Source organism: Polypterus senegalus, chromosome 12 (genome assembly GCF_016835505.1).
Source record: "Polypterus senegalus isolate Bchr_013 chromosome 12, ASM1683550v1, whole genome shotgun sequence".
NCBI lineage: Eukaryota > Metazoa > Chordata > Cladistia > Polypteriformes > Polypteridae > Polypterus > Polypterus senegalus.
In genome coordinates, this window is record NC_053165.1 from 124,949,765 (window position 1) to 124,969,096 (window position 19,332).

Sequence of the window (19,332 nt, forward strand, 5' to 3'; positions counted from 1 at the left end):
TAAATTTAGACACAGATAAAATACTAATTGTTACATGCCATATAATACTTTAGGTTGTTGCCTGCTTTAACCAATAGTTTCTGTAATGCAGATAAAAGTATAAGTAATAAATAATATTTATACAATAATTCAGCAGTGAAGACACACTTTCAGAACTTCATCTCAATCTCTCTTTTCAAAACTTATGGGATATTAATTTTGTAGTTTTGAACACAAATATTCAGATACTGCTATTCCCTGACTAGTTGTTGCCCAACAGGGGACTTTTGCTTCTGGACTGTTGTAATGCTTCTGTTAACACATATAATTAAGATATTAATTTCTTATTTCGTTGTTGATCTGCTCTCACTAACGGTTCTCATAAGTATGAAAAATAGAACTGCTTTTTGTGATTTTAACTGAAATCCTTATTCTCAAATTTAGCTCATTCCTACATTTTTTAATTCTCCATCTTCAAATGCCAATCTAAGTTTCATGATGTCTGAGTACCATTTGTGGCCTGATAGGGTTGCTTAACCTCATATTTCATTGGTGGTACAGGATGGTCTGTTTTCATGACAGTGTGCTGAAAACTCAACATAGAGTTGTGTAAATTGTTATTCTTGGCAATTACTAATCAAATAATCTGACACCCTTAAGACAGCAAATTCACCAACTACATTCATTATGATGTCCTCCTCCTGCTGTGTTCCACTGGCTTTTTATTTTGACATTTAAAGTATTTGTGAACTTGACAACAGAGTGTTGAGTTTTTTATTAACATGTAACATCTTGCAACTTCAAACAAGTTGTAATAGTCCATGTCTGCCAATATGCAAGGTTCCTGTTGAAAAATAAGTATTCCCCTAATTTTTCTGAATATGTAAATGCTTACATTATTCAGAAATTAATATTTTTTTTAAGATGTGTACATTCATCAAAATATACCTAATTATGTTTTGATTCTACAAATTTCCTACAATATGTAGTTCTGTAACTATGCTTTTTCCTTCTTGGTCTCAAAATGTTTTCAGTACTGTCTGTTTTTCTTCAAAAACAGGATATTTTCATCCCTACACAAAGTTTAGAGACAAGAAACGCTAATACTTCTGAGCAGGTGGACAAAACACCAAATTTAATTGTGAGTCAAGAAGAACTGACATCCGTACAATTAAAGGAAGATGATAAGACTCAAAAAGACCAAAAGGAGCATGTTACCAGTCAGCAGGAATGCAGTATGCCTGGAGAAGTATTTTGCTTGGAACTTTCAGTTAATACTGAGACCACCGCAACCTTAGATAATAAGGAAGCCTCTGTTAAGAAGGCAGAAGAAAGTGATGATAGTGAGTTAACACAGATTGAAGACCTAAGGAAGTCACAAGTAAATTCTTCTAGTGGTACTTTTGTCAAACAGGACAACAATTTGCCTTCATTTCCATCTAAAATAGAGCCTCAGATGGAAGGTTTGCCCAAAGCATCTGAACTTAAACCTAGCCAAGGAAAAACAGTGTTGAAAACTTTAGAGCACAGTTCAAGCAGCATACAGAAAACAAAGGTTAAGTGTGGCTCAGTGGGGACAACTGAAATATTTACATCAGGGGCTGCATCAGTAACTACAGTTAATATCTTGCCAAAGGAATCTGCTGCTGATACAACTTTTTCAAAAACTTTACTTACACCTTCTGAACTGGTTGATGTTCCCACTGATGTAAAGTCACACAAACTTGAAATGACAGAACTCACAGTTTCAAGCAGTTTGTTAGATACTGTTCCTACAGAAACCCATGTCATGAAAACCAGAGTATGTTTTTCACATTTTCCAAAATTTTTGCCAGTGTCAAATGCAGAGGATATCCCGAATTTTCAGCCATCTTCCTGTTTGGATACTCACCATGAGGATATGGAGATTCATACAGAAGATATAGAAGCCTGCTCAGAAACAGTACAGAAAGAAATAACTCCTAGAGATGACAAACCAGTACAATTAGGACCTAAGAATGTTGAAATGAGGGAAGAGGTCCAAGATGTTGTGCAGGAAACACCAGAAGATGAACAGGAAAAGATGGAAGAAGGAGAGGTGGGTCTGAGCAGTACTCTTTGTCTTGCTCTTTCTCAAAGTCAGGCTTTCTCTCCTTCTATGGAAACAGATGATGAAGAACATAAGACGGACAGCAACTCTTTTAAAGGCCAAGGGGGTCATGACAATTCCATAACTCTCATGTCTGCAAAGGAGAGAAACTCCAAGATATGTTGTTTTGAAGAAGGGGTGCAAAGAGAAAGCATACATGGAGGGGAGATCATGCTAAGTCATAGAATCCTAGTGAATGAAAGTGATACTGTACACAATAGTGAAAGAGAGACAGGTTCTCAAGATAAAGAAGTATCATCTGAGGTGGTAAACTTGGTGTCTTCTGAAGAATCTGTTATTCCCAAAGTTAAGGATATGGACGAAGGGGAGGAAGATGCAGTAGAGAATATAAGTGGGATAGTTCAGGAGGCAAAAATAAAGAGCAGTGCTTTTGCACAGAATTTGGAAGTGCAGGCAAGTGGACCTGAAAAGGTAGAACTGAGGATGTCTATGGAAACTGCCAGCCACCAATCAGACAAGAACATTGGAAATTCAGTTACAAAGACCTTAAGCGATAGTTCTGGGGGTAAGTATGTTTAGTCAACAACTATTAACACATTAAGCACAGTGTAACTCGTCTTATAACAAGGCAAACTATTGCAGTGCAAGAATTTGTTGTTTTAAATTTGGCTCCCTCCGTGTCATTAAATGCGTATACCAAAAGTATTAAATGATATTGTGTTTTCATCACTTAACATACAACAATCTGCTGCTGCTTTTGTATTTTTGTAATAATTCTATTGTAGGTAACAAATTACAAATCCGTCAGACTTATAAAGCTATATCTTTTTCAAATCAAATACTACATCTGCTTCCCAACTTGCATAGAGTGCAATAAATCAGAAAATATTTATATAAAGTAATCATTTAGTGATATTGAGGCACAAATTCAGCATGCCTAGTTAATTAAAGACAATATTAATAAATGTCCACCACATGTCCAGGCTGTTAACAGTTTTTTTTTAACTAATTATGTTGTTTTCTAATTTAAAGCAAACTAAGGCCTCCATTTCCCATTGTGTTTTGGTAGATGGATTAGAATTTTTCCAGTTAATTAAGCTAAGATGAGCTGCCAGCAATGTAGTGTATGTTAACCATAATACATGTCTATGAAATATCAGTGTTCTATGAGGGTTTACTGTTCATAGTACTGAGAAAATGTGTTTAAACAAGAAATGTATTCCACTAAGATTTTACTGTGGGACATTGTGAAATAATGTTACACAGTGAGAGGACTGATTGATGACAGCATTCACAAAAGTCTTGATCATAGTGCACAGTGAGTAAGACCATACTTCATACCAATTGTTGAGGAGTGTATCGATTACCATTTTCTTTCTTTCTTTGCGGTAAACCGCAAAAAAGGTCAGTGAATCAGAAATACAGTCAGTCCCATGTGTCACAGGAAGAATTAAGGATGGAAGAATTAAGAATTGCAGTCTTAAAGTGTTTTCAGTTCCTTATCTAAAATTTTAATTGAAAAGTCCTGCTTCCAATCCTAGTTTAGATCAAAATCTTATCAAGTTTATTGCCTTGTGTACATTGCGCACAGTGTAAAATACTTACTTGCAGATCTCTTTGCAACACATACTTTGTGAAAATATATGTTTCTGCATTAGGGAGGTCACAATACATTAATTTTTGTATTCAATACCTATCAAATTTCATGATAGTCAATATCTATTTGATGCCATGACAAAAACAGAAATTCCATTCAACTGCTTTTTATTAAAAGTAACTCAGTTTTTGAAGTGAACAATGTTGTGGCATTTTCTGTAATTTAATATAAAACTATAAAAAAAACTAAACTACAAAAACTAATAACAACAGCAGCTTTGAAATGGTTGTATATCCATCAAGTAGCTGCAGAACTATCATTTAAGTAAACTAGTATTGACATTCAACATCAAAATACAATTCAGAGCTTGAATTTGAATGTGTGATAGATGTGGAGATTTCCTCCAGCTTAACGTCAAATCAGGGTCATTTTATAATCTTGGGAGGTTAATCAGAACGGTTTATAAAAGATGATATAATTATGGACTACCTGATTTATTTTACCATGTGCACATTCCTAATTTATTCTCACATTTTCTCTCCAGTAACTGAAAAATACTGTTTAAAAGCAATTCTAAAAATGAAAATTCAGACATTATTATATCCATACTGTTGCATTAGTGAATTCCAAGATATGTTTATACTTTAAAGTGTATTTTAATTTAATCAAACTCTTTCAAATTATTTTTTGTGACAACATGCTTTTAAAATTTGGTTTGTCAAAGTATCACTCTTTTTTTTTTTTTTTTAAATAACATTTGCTATTATATGACTTATAAGATTTTGTTATTGCTTAACCTTTATACTGATCCAAAATTAGAATATTAATTGCACTTACGGTGTAACTGGTAGATTGCATTACATTCACCAACATACCTTTCAAATACGGCGTGAAAAATAAGTATTGAACGCATCAACATTTTTCTCCTTAAGGGGCAACTGGCACAACATTTTCACCAAGAGGTCGACAACACCCCAAGTAATCCACACATACAAAGAAATCAAAACAAATAAATCCATAATGTATGTGTTATAAAGTGGAATGACACAGGGAAAAAGTATTGAACACATGAAGAAAAGGTGGTGCAAAAAGTCATGGAAAGCCAAGAAACCAGCTGAAATCTATCAGTATTCAGAAAGCAACCCTGCACCCTATCAGTGCAAATTAATATCAGCTGGTTTAGTCCTAATTGATGGCCTATAAAAAGGTTTCTCATTACCAAGGTGTCACACAAAAAGCATCTCATGATGGGTAAAAGCAAAGAGCGCTCAAGACCTTTTCAACCTTATTGTTGCAAATCATACTGATGGCATTAGTTACAGGTGTATTTCTCAGCCTCTTGAGTGTTCCAGTGAGCACCGTTTTGGTCATAATCCGGAAGTAGAAAGAGCATCATTTTACCTCCTTGCAAGATTTGTGACAGAGGAGTCAAAAGAATAAATAGAAGATTGAAGGACCACTTGCAGAGAGCTTCAAAAAGACCTGGAATTAGCAGGTACAGTTGTTTCAAAAGAATACGATAAGTAATGCACTCAACCACCATGGCCTCTATGCACGCTCACTGCACAATACTCCACTGCTGAAGAAAACCCTGTTGAAGCTTGTTTAAAGTTTGCTGCACAACATTTGGACAAGCCAATGAAATATTGGGATCATATGTTCTTGTCAGATGAGACCAAAATTGAACTCTTTGGATGTCATTGCACACACCATGTTTGGAGGAGAAATAGCACTGCACATCACCCCAAAAACACCATACCAAAATAAAGTTTGGAGGTGGGAACATCATGGTGTGCGGCTGTTTTTCAGCATATGGTACTGGCAGATTTCATATAATTGAAGGAAGAACTAATGGACCAGGACATTTTTGATAAGAATCTGCTGCCATCTACTAGGATGCTGAAGATGACACGAGGGTGGACATTTCAACAAGATAATGATCCCAAACACACAGTCAAGGGAACTCTCAGTTGGTTTCAGAGAAAGAAAATAAAGCTGCTGAATGGCCCAGTCAACCACCCAACTTGAATCTAATAGAAAATTTATGGAAAAAACTGAAGATCAAAGTTCATAGAAGTGGCCCCCGGAACCTTCAAGATTTGAAGAAAGTTTGTGTGGATGAATGGGCCAAAATCACACCTGAGCAATGCATGCAACAAGTTTTTCCATACAGGAGGCCCCTTGAAGCTGTCATTACCAACAAAAGCTTTTCTACTATTTCAGTATGAAATACATTTCTGTAAGTGTTAAGTAGTGTTCAATACTTATTCCCTGTGTCATTCCACTTTATTACACATAAATTATGAACTTATTTGTTTTGATTTCTTTGTATGTGTGGATTGCTTGGGTTGTTACTGACATGTGGTGAAAATTTCAAGTCAATAGCCCTATTAGAATTATTTACACTGAGAAAAACGTTGACCCATTTAATACTTATTTTCCCCACTGTATATGACATATGTGCTTTCACAACATTTTGCTAGATTTTGAGGTTATACTCATGAATATTAGTTTGGCTTCAAAACCATACTGGTGACACAGATTTAGTGTTTTGCATATCGAATTTTACCCATCTTGCTAACTGGCATAACTGCAGTGCTTTTGAATCACTGAACAAATTTTCTTGGTACTGACAAATTAAGCACCTCATTTCATTGCTAATATAATCAAGAAAAATAGACACTTCTTTTGAAACTTTCCTAAAGTTTTACTTGCTTTGTCTATTCTTAGGACTGCCAGTTTGTGCACTTTCCTCCCACATCCCACAGTGCTTTATGCATAACACGGATTGCTTGCAAGGTTACCCCCATGACCGAAAACTGTATAAATCGGTTAGAATTTGGATGGATGGAAATCTTTAGACGGGCTTGGCACAATAAGAGAATGGATATGAACCCTCTGTTCCCTTTTAGGAATTGGGTAGGACACTGGTGGTTAAAATCGATTCACTTTGCCATCATTTTGTCATCTCTTAGACTTTTGTGATTCTTCAAATGGAACAATTAGAACTGTCTTCTAATTGGTCATATAAATGCACTATCAAAATATGCACAAATCTATTTTGGAACTAGCTTCTTAATGGTGTAAAGAAAGAAAGCCTCTTTGTGTGTGTGTTTTCCTTTTTTTGTTAGAATAATTAATACAATTCCTGTAAATGTACATGCTGCCTTGAACACAAAGCATTTCCAGACTAATGCTGTTTTTCTTTTGACATGTATTGATGCAGTGCTGTATCATCACCACTGTCAGCCATTTTCATATGTAAATTTTAACTCACATTTTTCTCACGTATGACAGTGCCTTCTGGAGTAATAAATCTACTTGGAATCACTCAGTATTACGAATACTGTGAAACAGCTGCTACCACTTTCTGAACTTTGGTATTGACTTGGTTATTCTAGTTAGTGTGGGTGCATTTATGTATATAGGTACAGTGCCCTTTATAATGTTCGAGACAAAGGCACATATTTTTCTTGATTTACTTTGCTGCTCCACAGTTCAAAATTAGAAATCAAACTATTCAGATGTGATTAGAGTGCTTATTGCAGACTTTATATTCCGGTCACACCATGTAAAAATGGCAACACTTTTTATACATGATTTCCCTATTTCAGGGCACCATAAAGTTTGGGACATAGCAATGGTAGGTTTATTAACACTAGAATTACCAGAGCCTACGAAAATACTCATAGATCCGTCCCATTTTAAATCGCTTTGCACCTCTCCATCAGTGTCTTAATTGTCCTGTAAATGTGTTGATAAGCAGCAAACAGCAAGCAGCCTGCTATCCCATTCCCCACCGGCACACAGTTTTCTCAGCTCAAGTCTGTTTACCTGTGTGTCAGTTGCTTGGAGTTGTATAGAGTGAGAAGTCAAGCAAAATCGCACCTTTTTTAAATACTTTATCGTTATTTGCAACACACATTTCATGTGTGTTCCGTGTCTACAACAATCTGTAAACACATCCGTTAAAACAGAAACGTTTTTCATGTTTTAGTAATAATTCACCAAATTTAGACATGAAGTGTATAATGTGTTAAGCCTGATTTCCAAAGATCAAATAAACACTTTTACAAAAGGTTCAAGGCCAATACAACAGCTTCCGTGGCGTAGTGGTAAGATTTGCTGACTTGGAATCAAGAGTCCCTGGTTCGATCCTGACTGCCTCCTGTATTTGCTGTTTTCAGTAGTGAGCTGCTCTTATTGTTAATATTATACAGTACACACTGATATTTGGAATTCAGGCTTCCCACATTATACACTTTATGTCTACATTTTGTCAATTATTACTAAACAAGAAAAATGTTTGTTTTAATGATGTGTTTACTGTGCATAGACCGTTGTAAACACAGAGCACACATGAAATGCAAGCGTTCCAAATAACGATATAGTAATTATAAAAGGTGTCATTTTGCTTGACTTCTCATTCTATACAACTCTAAGTAACTGACACACAGGTATACAGACTTGGGCGGAGAAAACTGCGCGGAGTGGGGGATGTGATAGCAGGGTGCTTGCTATTTGCTGCTTATCAACACATTTGAAGGACAAACGTTGCTGACGGAAGGGGTGCAAAGCATTTTAAGGTGGAACGGATCTGCAAGTTTTTTCGTAGGCTCTGGTAATTCTAGTGTTAAAGCAGCCATATTTAGTCCTTTTTTGCACATCCCTTGTATGCAATGACTTCTTGAAGTCTGTGATTCATAGACATCACCAGGGCCTGAGGATGTTCTCTTGTAATGCTCTGCCAAGCCTGTAATGCGGCCATCTTCAGCTTCTGCTTGTTTTGGGAGCTTGTCCCCTTAAGTTTTCTCTTCAGCATATGGAAGGCACACTCAGCTGGCTTACAATCGAGTGACTGGCTTGACCAGTCAAGAATTTTCAGTTTTTTAGCTTTGAAAAACTCATGTGGTGCCTTAGAACTGTGTTTTGTGATGATTATCTTGTATGATGAAGCTGCATCTAGTGTGTTTAGAGGCATTTACTGGAACTTGAGCAGATAAGATGTTACTCTAAACATCAGAATTCATTGTGTGACATCAGGAGTTGCATCATCAATGAAGATAAGTGAGCCACTATCTGTGGCAGCCATAACACCCCTATCACCAAGTTTAACAGGTGAGGTGGTATGCTTTGGATATTGAGCAGTTCATTTTCGTCTCCACTCTATACTCTTGCCATCACTCTGATACAGGTTAACCTTTGTCTTGTCTGCCCACAAGACCTTTGTGCAGAATTCTTCTTTAAGTACTTTTTTCACCTGCAGTAATCTGGCCGTCCTTTTTTAGTGGCTAACTAGTAGTTTGCATCTTGCAGTGTAGCCTCTGTATTTGTGTTTGTTTCATGAAGTCTTCAGCGCATAGTAGTCTCTGACACACATACATCTGCCTCCTGAATACTGTTTATGTTCTGTCGAACAGGCATTAGAGTCTTTTTCTTCACTATAATGAGGATTCTTCTGTCATCAGCAGTGGAGGTCTTTCCTGCCCTACTAGTCCCATTACTATTACTGAGCTCACCAGTGCATTCATTATTTTTAATAATACTCGACAGTTTATTTAGATAACCCTGAAGTTTTAAAAATGTTTCTAATGGTTTTATTCTTGTTTTTTTTAGTCTCATACGGTTTCTTTGACTTTCATTGGCACAGCTCTTGTTCTTATGTTGAACAATCGTAACTTCTCCAAAGGATAGAAACAAGTCTAGGTATCTTATTCCTTCACACTAATGAAACACGCCAGAATAATCACCAACACCTGTGAAGCCAACAGTCCCAAATATTACGGTACAGTGAAAGTTCTGCAGGTTTCACTCCTGCCCAATGAAATGTCGCCACGGTTCATTGCTCAGCAAAAATGTAATCTCATAGCAGACCATCTATGTTGAGTTGATCTTGGTTTTAACTATATCTAGCAGAAGTGCACTGCACAGTGCATGTTCAGACTACCCATATGGCATTGCGAACAGGTTATATTGTGTCAGCTTCTGTCTGTTGCAGTTAACATGTAATTTTCATATTGCCTTTACTTTTTGATTTACCCTCGTATATATGATCTCATTTTCTAATTTAAATGTGCTGGTAAAAATGGAATCGAGATGTTCTAGTTTAACAGGCAAGCAGTTGCAAGTATTTTGTTTCTTTCCTTTACAGAAACAGTAATGTGATGCAAAATTTAGCCAGTTAACCTGTGCCCATCATATAATATCTAAAAATAAGGAAAAGTGAAGGTCTTAATAATGTTGATCTGCTCAGGTCCACAAAACATGTTGACAGTGCCTTTAGAATAATGAAAATCATCAGTTTTGGAAATGTCTTGTGTGACAGAATGAGAGAACCAACAAACAATTGAAGACCAGCAGGTTTAATTAACAACAAAAATCGGCTTCTAAATAAGAAAGTGGTTGGAGTGAAGTTATTTGGAGTTTGAGGCCCCAACATAACAGGTCACCTGCTGGCTCACTTCACATGTGATTTTTTGCTTGGCTGCCATTTATGTAAACAAACAAGCAATTTAGAGGACAAAGTCTTAAAAAGCAAGGGGGTTAAAATTAAGAGAAGTCAGTTAACAAGGGAAATGTATCAATGATTGTGAAAGTGGCTGGAAGGAGAATCTGTAGCCACTGCCGTCCTCCAGGATTGAACCTGGCCACCTCTACCTTACACTAATGTGATTTGCTAAGGGTCCTTAAATGTGAAAGCACAATAATTTTGCTAATACAGTGAGTGTGTGTAACACAAAATGTAGGACATGACGGGATCCTGGACAGAATGCTAGTCCAGTGCCTTACAGACTCGCTCATGCTGAGACAATTTAGAGTCACTAAGTAACAGAACCTGCACATTTTTGGTATGTGGTTACTTCTTTTGCCTCACTTTTCCTAATTCCAAGTTCTTATCTCCACTTCCACAGGCACTCTCTGTGTAGAGTTTGCACGGTCTCTGTGAGGTATCTTCAGTTTCGTCCAGCATTGAAAAAACATACTGGCTAACTTGTCAGGAGTCTTCGAAATTGTCTCTTTGTGAATGTGTTGCTGAATTGGATTATGTGGGCTAATAAATCACACTACACTGCAAGCTGCTTCACTGAAACAATGACAGACAAGGTTATTTACCATAAAGTTAGAATTCACAAACTGGATGTGTACCAACTATGTTCACTGATTAATCCTAAATATTGTGGGATTAAAACATTGTAGGCTACAATATTAATAATAATCCAACTATAACAACAATAAAATTAATAATAATAATCTTCAAACTGGAGTAATTTAGTAGACACTGACACAGCTGCATTTATTTCAAAGTATAGAAGTTGCTCAAATGGGCTTACATTAAAACAGTACAAATATCCTCATTTTGTTGACCACTGTTTATGATTTGACTGATTATATTGATTACATTCATGGCACATTAAAAAGTTACCTGTTTACATGCATTGATTGGATGATGATACTGCATTCTTTGCATGTTTTAGTAAGGATATGGTAAATGGTAATCATAAGTATGTTTAAAGATCACTACACCTGGCTGGAGACTTAGTGTTTTACTGCAAATCCAGACCTAGATAGGTCTCCTGCCACAGGGGCGATGACATCTAACACTGCAAAGACAATTACACAGTTTGCAACTGATCACGATTTATCAGACCCCTGGAGATTTCTAATCCCAAACTCAAGTACATATTCTTTTTACTCACCAATCCATCGCTGTTACTCAATAATTGATTATTTCTTTACAGATAACAATTTCTTGCCTACTAATAAATCTTGTAAGTACAGCATTATTGTTATCTCCAACCATGCCTCCTTGATTTTGGAGCTAAATTCACTATGCCCCACATACTCCTCTCACAGATGGAGTCTTAATCCACTTTTATTAGCAAATGAGTTTTTTTAGAGACAATTGCACCCTCAAGAGGTTTCTGCAGGAACACTCTGGGGAAACCCTGAAGGCCTTCTTAAGAGGACACATTACCTCATATCTTTCCCAAAAAATATATTGGAAACCAAGAAGGTATCGGAGTTAATCAATGAAATTACTAGAATAGATCAAGAACATGTCAGGTGTCCAAGTGAGACACTTCATAGGAAAAGGCAGGCTCTGCATTGAGAGCTCAACCTCTTAACAACTGAAGAAACTGAGCAACTCATATTTAAATCAAGACATTATTATTATGAACATAGAGAGAAAGCTAATAAGATCTTAGCTCAACAAATCCATAAGTAAGAAGTTCACAATGCGATCACCAGCACAAATGGAGACAACATTGTTGAACATAAAATATAATGCACACATTTAGAGACTACCATAAATCCTTATACTCTACTGAGATTAAAGAAGACAAGACACAATCTAAGGCATTTCTGGATGCATTACAGATACCACAAATAGATGCTTTCAGTGTAGAGAAATTGGATAAACCTCTGGCACTATCAGAAAAGCAGCAGGTCATGATGGCTACCCTGCCAAATGATATTAGAAATTCTCAACTCAGCTAGTTAGTAACATTTACAGAAGCTAGAGAAAATAAAATTCTACCTCAAAACTTTTGCCATGCATTAATTACTGTCTTTCCTAAACAAAATAAGGACTTATTAAAATGTGCGTCATACAGATCAATCTCATTTCTGAATAACGATGTTAAGATACTCCCCAAAGTCCTAGCTAGAAGGATGGAGAAAGTGCTGCTTTCGGTAATATCACAAGACCAAACTGGATTTATTAAAGGCAGGCACTTAGCTTCCAATCTTCGATGCCTGTTTAATATAATAAATAACGTCAAACACCCTGGAGATGATATTATCATTGGATGCAGCAAAAGCATTTGACACAGTTGAATGGAAATACCTTTTCACTACATTGGAGAAATTTGGGTTTGGCACAAACATTTGTGCATGGATCATATTGTATACCAATCCAGAAGCTTCAGTTTGTATTAGCGACATCTGTTCAGACTACTATAAACTACAGCTTGGTTCAAGACAAGGATGCCCCTTGTCACCACTGCTTTTTGCAATCACCATTGAGCCATTTGTAATTCACTGTCGGAAGTGCTATTGAGATAAAGGGAATTATCAGGGAAAGACTGGAACAGAAAGCTTCTCTATATGCAGATGATATGGTACTGTATACATCAAACCCACAAAATACTGTGCCTACAGTCCTAAAAGCACTAACAGAATTTTAAAAGATTTCTGGTCTCAGAATCAATTTGAATAAAAGTGTGCTCTTCCCAGTGAATTCTCAAGCATACAATATTAGATTGGACACCTTTCCTCTTGTCATCGCATATCAGTTTAAATACCGAGGGGTAAAGATCACAAGTAAATATAAAGCTCTTTATCAACAAAATTTTGCCATCTGTATGGAAAAACAATTAAGCAAGACTTGCATAGATGGTCAACCCTTCATCTCAATTTAGCTGGAAGAATTAATATTGTTTAAATGAATATCCTTCCTAAGCTTCTCTTTTTCTTTCAAAACATTCCAATATACATCAGTAGATCATTTTTTTTAAGAAATTAGACTCAACTGTAACCTCATTTATTTGGAATTCAAAGCATCCATGTATCCAAAGGGAGACCCTACAAAGACCTAAGGGGGAAGGCAGCATGGCTCTACCTAACTTTCAAGTTTATTACTGGGCAGCAAACATACAAGCTATAAATCTGGACATTGACAGAAATAGACAAACATACACGGGCTTGGTCTGCAATAGAAATAAAATCCTGCAGTACTTCTTTATATTCCTTACTTTGTACCCCAATAAATGCAAGTTATTGCCTATATACTAACAACCCAATTTTTCTTCGCTCAATCAGAATATGGAACCCATGTTGGAAGTATTTTTAGTTAGAGAAGATTTTATCTGTGGCACCTCTGCACGAGAACCACCTTTTCCCACCCTCTCAAACGTACGCAGTTTTTAATACCTGGAAAACATCTGGGATTAAAACACTTAGAGATCTGTACATAGACAGCGTTTTTGCATCCTACGAACAATTACATTCCAAATTTAACTTACCAGCAACACATTTCTTTCACTACCTTCAAATTCGAAACTTTGTTAAACAGAATCTGTCTAGCTTTCCTCACTTCCATCTCGCTCTATACCGGAAAAATTATTTCTCGGACTCAAGACAGCATTTCTGTAATATATAAAACGGTTTTACAGTCTGTCCCTTTCAAAGATCTAAGAGAAAAGTGGGAATAGGATCTCTTACTCAGTATTTCAGAAAAGGAATGGAAAGTAGCAATGAACAGAATTTACTTGAGCTCCATATGCGCAAAGCTTAAAATTATATACCGAGCGCATCGCTATCGTTTAAAACTGTCCAATATGTTTCCAGGCCAACCTGCGAACACTGCAAACCAGTTCCGGCCTCACTAGATCTCATGTTTTGGGCCTGCACCAAATTAACATCATTTAGGACCAAAATCTTTAAAATGCCTTTTAGACAGCTTGGATGTCACAATCCCTTCCATTCCACTAACAGCTGTGTTTGTTGTACTTCCAGATGAGCTTAAAGTGGAGAAGGACAAACAAACTGTAATTGATTTTACTGCACTATTGGCACGTAGACTTATCTTGCTCAATTGAAAGAATCCTAACTAACCTACTCTAAGTCAGTGGGTAACTGATGTTATATACTATTTGAAACTGGAAAAAAATCTAATTCGCACTTAGAGAATCTGTACAAAACTTTTTCAAAACCTAATCAGTAACATTTTAGAAAAAGCAGGTTCTCTCCCCTCTTTTTCTCCATTTATCTCTATTCATTTTATTATTTTATCTATTCATTTGTCTTTATAGTTTTACACTTCTGACCTAGCTCTCATTCTCAGGGGTGGGGGTTGATTTGTTTTAAACCTTTTTCTTTTTTTTTTCTTTGTTTCTGTAAACTCAACTTACGTGTATGGAATGTTATTTGATTTTAAATAATTAGGCTAGTTAGTGTAATTAATGGATTTAAATATGTATGTATTTATAGTTTGATGGGGCTATAAGATAAAAATTACAGTATTTTGTCACCATCAGTGTAAGCTACCTAATATGCTGGTCATTTACATGGAGAGTTACCCTTATGTAACTTTGTTTATATTAACATAGCAAATGTTATAATCTTCCCAAAGTCTTGCGTATGCTGTGATTTTCTGTACTTCACTTTCATTCATGGCAGTTTAGATCCGTGGTTCTCACAGTTTGGTCCCCAAATGTGAGTCAACTGGTTTTCAACCTAGTGTTTTATTGATACTATAATTCTGATTTCAATAACAATACCTGCTTTTGCACTTCAGTACTGGAACCAAAATGATACTGAAACAAATAATGTACAACTCCCACTGGTTACTAGCTGCTTTCTCCACACTGACCTGCACACATACCTGAGCAGCCCTGCTCTACTCTCTGTGTATCATAATGAAGTTCCAGGCCCTCCCCCACCACTTATGAAGTATATAATAACAAGGAGCCTCTTTGAAGATTGGGGTGTGAAAATATACAAATATTGTTTTAGTAATGGCCTCACTGTAAGGTGCCATTACGCATTTACTTTTGATACTAAAATTTTGCATAATGTTGGTATAGTATTATTTTAGAAATTACTTTGTCAGCACCAGTATACCACACAACACTACCTCATACTGACAGTAATCAGATTTATAACAATAACGGCTGCTAGTCGATATCAGCATTACTAAATCAGTACACTTATATGAAAAATGAGTCTAAACTTTCATCTTTATGGCTTCTTCCTCTGCTGCTTTTTACTTGTTGTGGTTTCCACAGACTCCTCCTCTCCTATCTCCATTTCCATTATTTTCTACACTTAACTCATCCTCAGTCACTCTCCAATCTTGCTGATCTTGATCACTGCGCAGGTCTTTCTTCTAAACCCACTTTGATTTCAGCTTGCTGTCTGCCTGGTGTTGATTGATATTTATGACTAAGGGGTTACTATGGTTCACACACTGAAATATGAGACTTTGAAATACAAATTCTACATAATTCCATTTGAATCTTAGTATTTTTCACATAAATATATAAATACAATTAATAAAACTAAATTTAGGAAATGTTAATGCAGAATTACACTGTCAGACTTGAGTTGTCAACTGTTAAATTTGACTTTATCAAAGTAGTCCTCAGTTTAAACCACTTTCTGTAGCCATGGTTTAGATTACTTGGCTGTCTGCATTATTACTTGTTCACTATTTCCTTAGTGTATACGTGTGCGTGCGAATGCCAAAGAAAGCATGTTTATTGCTAGTACGAAAAATGCAGATTTGAATTTTTTTCTTTAAAAATCGATAATTCAACATGTAAAATGTAGTCTAAAGTAATCGCTTCATATGGTTTGCAAACATGGTAAATGAACAGACACTGTTCTGTAAACAGATGACGCAAGTTCAAGTGTGCACATGCTTAATTTATCTCATCACTCTCTACTCAATCTTACGGATGAAAAGAAGTTGTGCTAGGTAAGAAAAGAGATACCTCTTTCATAGCAAGTCATCCAACTGAACCTCATATTGTATCTTGTCAAGAAGCAGGCATTATATAACACTTGCACATAGTATAGAATACTGAAATCAGCCAACAGGTTTAGAATTAGCCTATTTTCTGTCAAATAAATTGGTAATAGAAATTGGCCATAAAAAGCACTGTAGGTACAGCTATGGTTACTGTTATTTCTGTGATAGAATAAGGAACTTTGTAGTTGGGAGGGTCATCTGAATAAAGTTATCTCTTGTTGTTGGAGATTAATTGGTTAAGCTGTTTCAGACAGCTGATTAAAATGTCACTGTGGACTAATTATGGTGCAACTAGATTAGAACCAGCTTAGCAAATGTTTTCATGAGGTCATGGCTGATACTGGCTAATGGGAACTGTGTGGTGTTACAGATGGCTTGTTGCCAACATTACACTGGTCAGGGTAATTGAAGTAGAATCGGTTGTTTACACTGGACTTGGTGTTCCTGAACCAATACTCACAAACTTCCATCCATACAATAGCAGTGTTATCCTTTAAATAAGTGGTATTAGTCAAATCACAATGGCATTGTATAACTTGGCTAAAAATGGCTGCAGATAAAATTATTTTATATTTAGTATATCAGTTTGGAGAAGATGTCCAAGTATAGTTAAGTGAAGGGCTGTTTCCCATCTTTTCAATGTGATTTGGTATTGAACAAAATCTACTTCAGTCTTCAAAACCAACTGTTTTTGTTCCTTTTTGTACAGATATTCCATTTCACTTTACTCTTCCTAAGGATGGAGAAATGGTTCACCATGTAGCTGTTGCCACACCCCCTTTACTTGGACCCCTAAAGCTAGCCCCTCGCCACAGCACTCCAATAGGTGAGCTAATTTATTTTAAATTTACCATCTTTTATGTTTCGCTGTTAGGCAATTATTTATATTTTTGTTACCCTCCACATGTTTTTCAGGAGTTTTACTGATTCTGTATTTTTTTCTTTTGTAAACAAGAGTTGGGTTCCTGTTCTGAAACTGGGAACCTTTATGAGGACCGTGCAGTGCCAACCAGTGATATTGCTGCTGAGGAAATCAGGGTTGTGGCTGAATCTAATGAAGGAAAGTTGAGCCTTCAAATGAAGATGGTAATGCCCTCAAGTGAGGAGAGCCCCGAATCTGCACAATTTAGTCTACAGAGTAAGCTTTGTATTGCTTTGTTTGTCTCTGTGCTCCATTTGCTTTTTTTGTTTAAATGGTTTTTATTGGGCTACATAAAAACCCTGCTAGGTTTTTTTTTTAATGTGTAGGTGCATCTGTCTATCCATCTATCCATTTTTTGAAGTACTTATAGTCTTATACAGTTTCAGTGAGGAGTTTAAGCCTATCACATAGGTTTAAGATAGGATGTAATTGATTGGAGCTATTATTTTTCTTTTAGGGCCCTCATTAAGTAGACGTTGTGACAGTAACATTTGAAAAAAAAGATAAGATGTATGGTAGGCTTCATGCTGATCGTATTTTGGTATTAACATATGTATCATTTGTAATTGTTTCTTTGAAATTGTGCTTTCATATACCTTGTATTAAACTTTTTTATCTTATTCTGGTGGCAAAGACAAGAGGTTTGTCATTCAGAAGGCTGGACAAAGGAATTTTTAAAGGAAGTGATTTTGGTTGTTGCTTTTCTGTCTGCCTTGTTTTGCGCATACTCCTCATCAGCACAGGCATGTAGAATCTGCAATTGGATGCAGGTCCTGCAGTAAATGGGGCTAGCAGATGTAGTTTTTAGATTTTTTTTTTCTTTTTTTTGAGCTTAGGTATGCTTGAAAATTTAAAAAAAATATTGTCCTCAGTCAGGAAAAAGCAGTATTAATGAAACAATAACAGTGTGTCGTGTCTCTCTCTCTCTCTCTCTCTCTCTTAATTATAATTATAGTTATACAGTTTATATTAGTCTACAGCACTATGCAGGATAATTTTTGGAGTGAGGCAATTGCCTTAGGCAGCACTTTGGTCATGGAAGCATTTTCATACAACAGTATTATTTAACATGAAAAAATTATTTTACAAAGAAATGAGACTTACCTGTGAACCATAAAAATCAATAGTCATATCGGGTCTACAATATATATGCTGCCTTTAAAAATTGTAAGAAATGATGCATGGCATCAGTTTTTACCTATGCATCAGTTTTTCATTGTGTGCGGTAATTAACAGGGCCTAATTTACTAAGTATTGTAGCCAGACCAAACTATTTTGGAGTGTGACCCGACATTTGCGCGATAGACATATGAGCGGCGTCAAAATAGCGCCAACAGAATCGCGAAAGTTTCATTAAATATGAATTACTAGTTTAAAGCATATATAATAATGTTTATTTTAGAAGTCAATATTATGAGACGCGGTATGCCATCAGCACGGCATGCAGATAGTTCTTAAGATCATGCCCTGCATATGTAGGAAGAATTGCAGCAAGACGTCTTGATAGTTGAGCGTATTTAGACTTGCTGGCTGCCTGACTGCTGGTATTTTCGCTTTGTATATGACGGGTTATGCCCACCCTCGACTGAGTTATTTGTTCACGGCATGCCATCAGCAGTTATAACAGTTATAACCTAGCACATAATGTTTACATAATGCGCACGTACGCGTCCCACTCTCTTGGCCTCTCTCGCAATTTTGTCGTGGCGATTTTGTCGGTGCGGGTTTGTCAGCGCTCATTTGTCCGTCCCCGTTTTGTCAGCGCTCATATGTCTATTGCGATTTTGGCGGTGAACCATTTTGGAGCTAGCTTTGCTGTGAATATATTTAAATTGTTAGGGAAGAGGTGAGTCCTTGACCAAACTGGCTGGCACACTATATCATACACTGTCAGAAGAATTAGAAAACTGGAGTGGGGACAATTCTTGTTCTGCATTTCCCAGTCCTGCCTTAGATGTCATGGATCAATTTTACAGCCTTTGTTGTACTCTGCATAAGGCCCTTGATTTTAATATATTACTATGTATTGTAAATACTTTGTTCACTCATTATATTTGCATTAAAATAAAAATAATGTCTGTCACTCTTCTTTTTCACTTCACTAGTAATCAATTTAATGTATTTTATTTATTTAGGAGAATGAACACCCATTTTCATAATTAACACGTGTACATTAGACAGAATTATATTACTGTCACATTCCTGAAATT

At 36.2% G+C, this 19,332-nt stretch overlaps 1 protein-coding gene across 1 annotated transcript in view; it reads left to right on the plus strand.

Annotated features, from left to right (window-relative positions):
- tp53bp1 (tumor protein p53 binding protein, 1) overlaps positions 1-19,332 on the plus strand; it is a 210,140-nt gene that overhangs the window by 1,778 nt on the left and 189,030 nt on the right. The window contains exons 2-4 of the mRNA XM_039771359.1: positions 1,040-2,633; positions 16,910-17,026; positions 17,156-17,338. Coding sequence (XP_039627293.1) covers positions 1,040-2,633; positions 16,910-17,026; positions 17,156-17,338 — 1,894 coding nt within the window. The remainder of the gene's footprint in view (positions 1-1,039; positions 2,634-16,909; positions 17,027-17,155; positions 17,339-19,332) is intronic.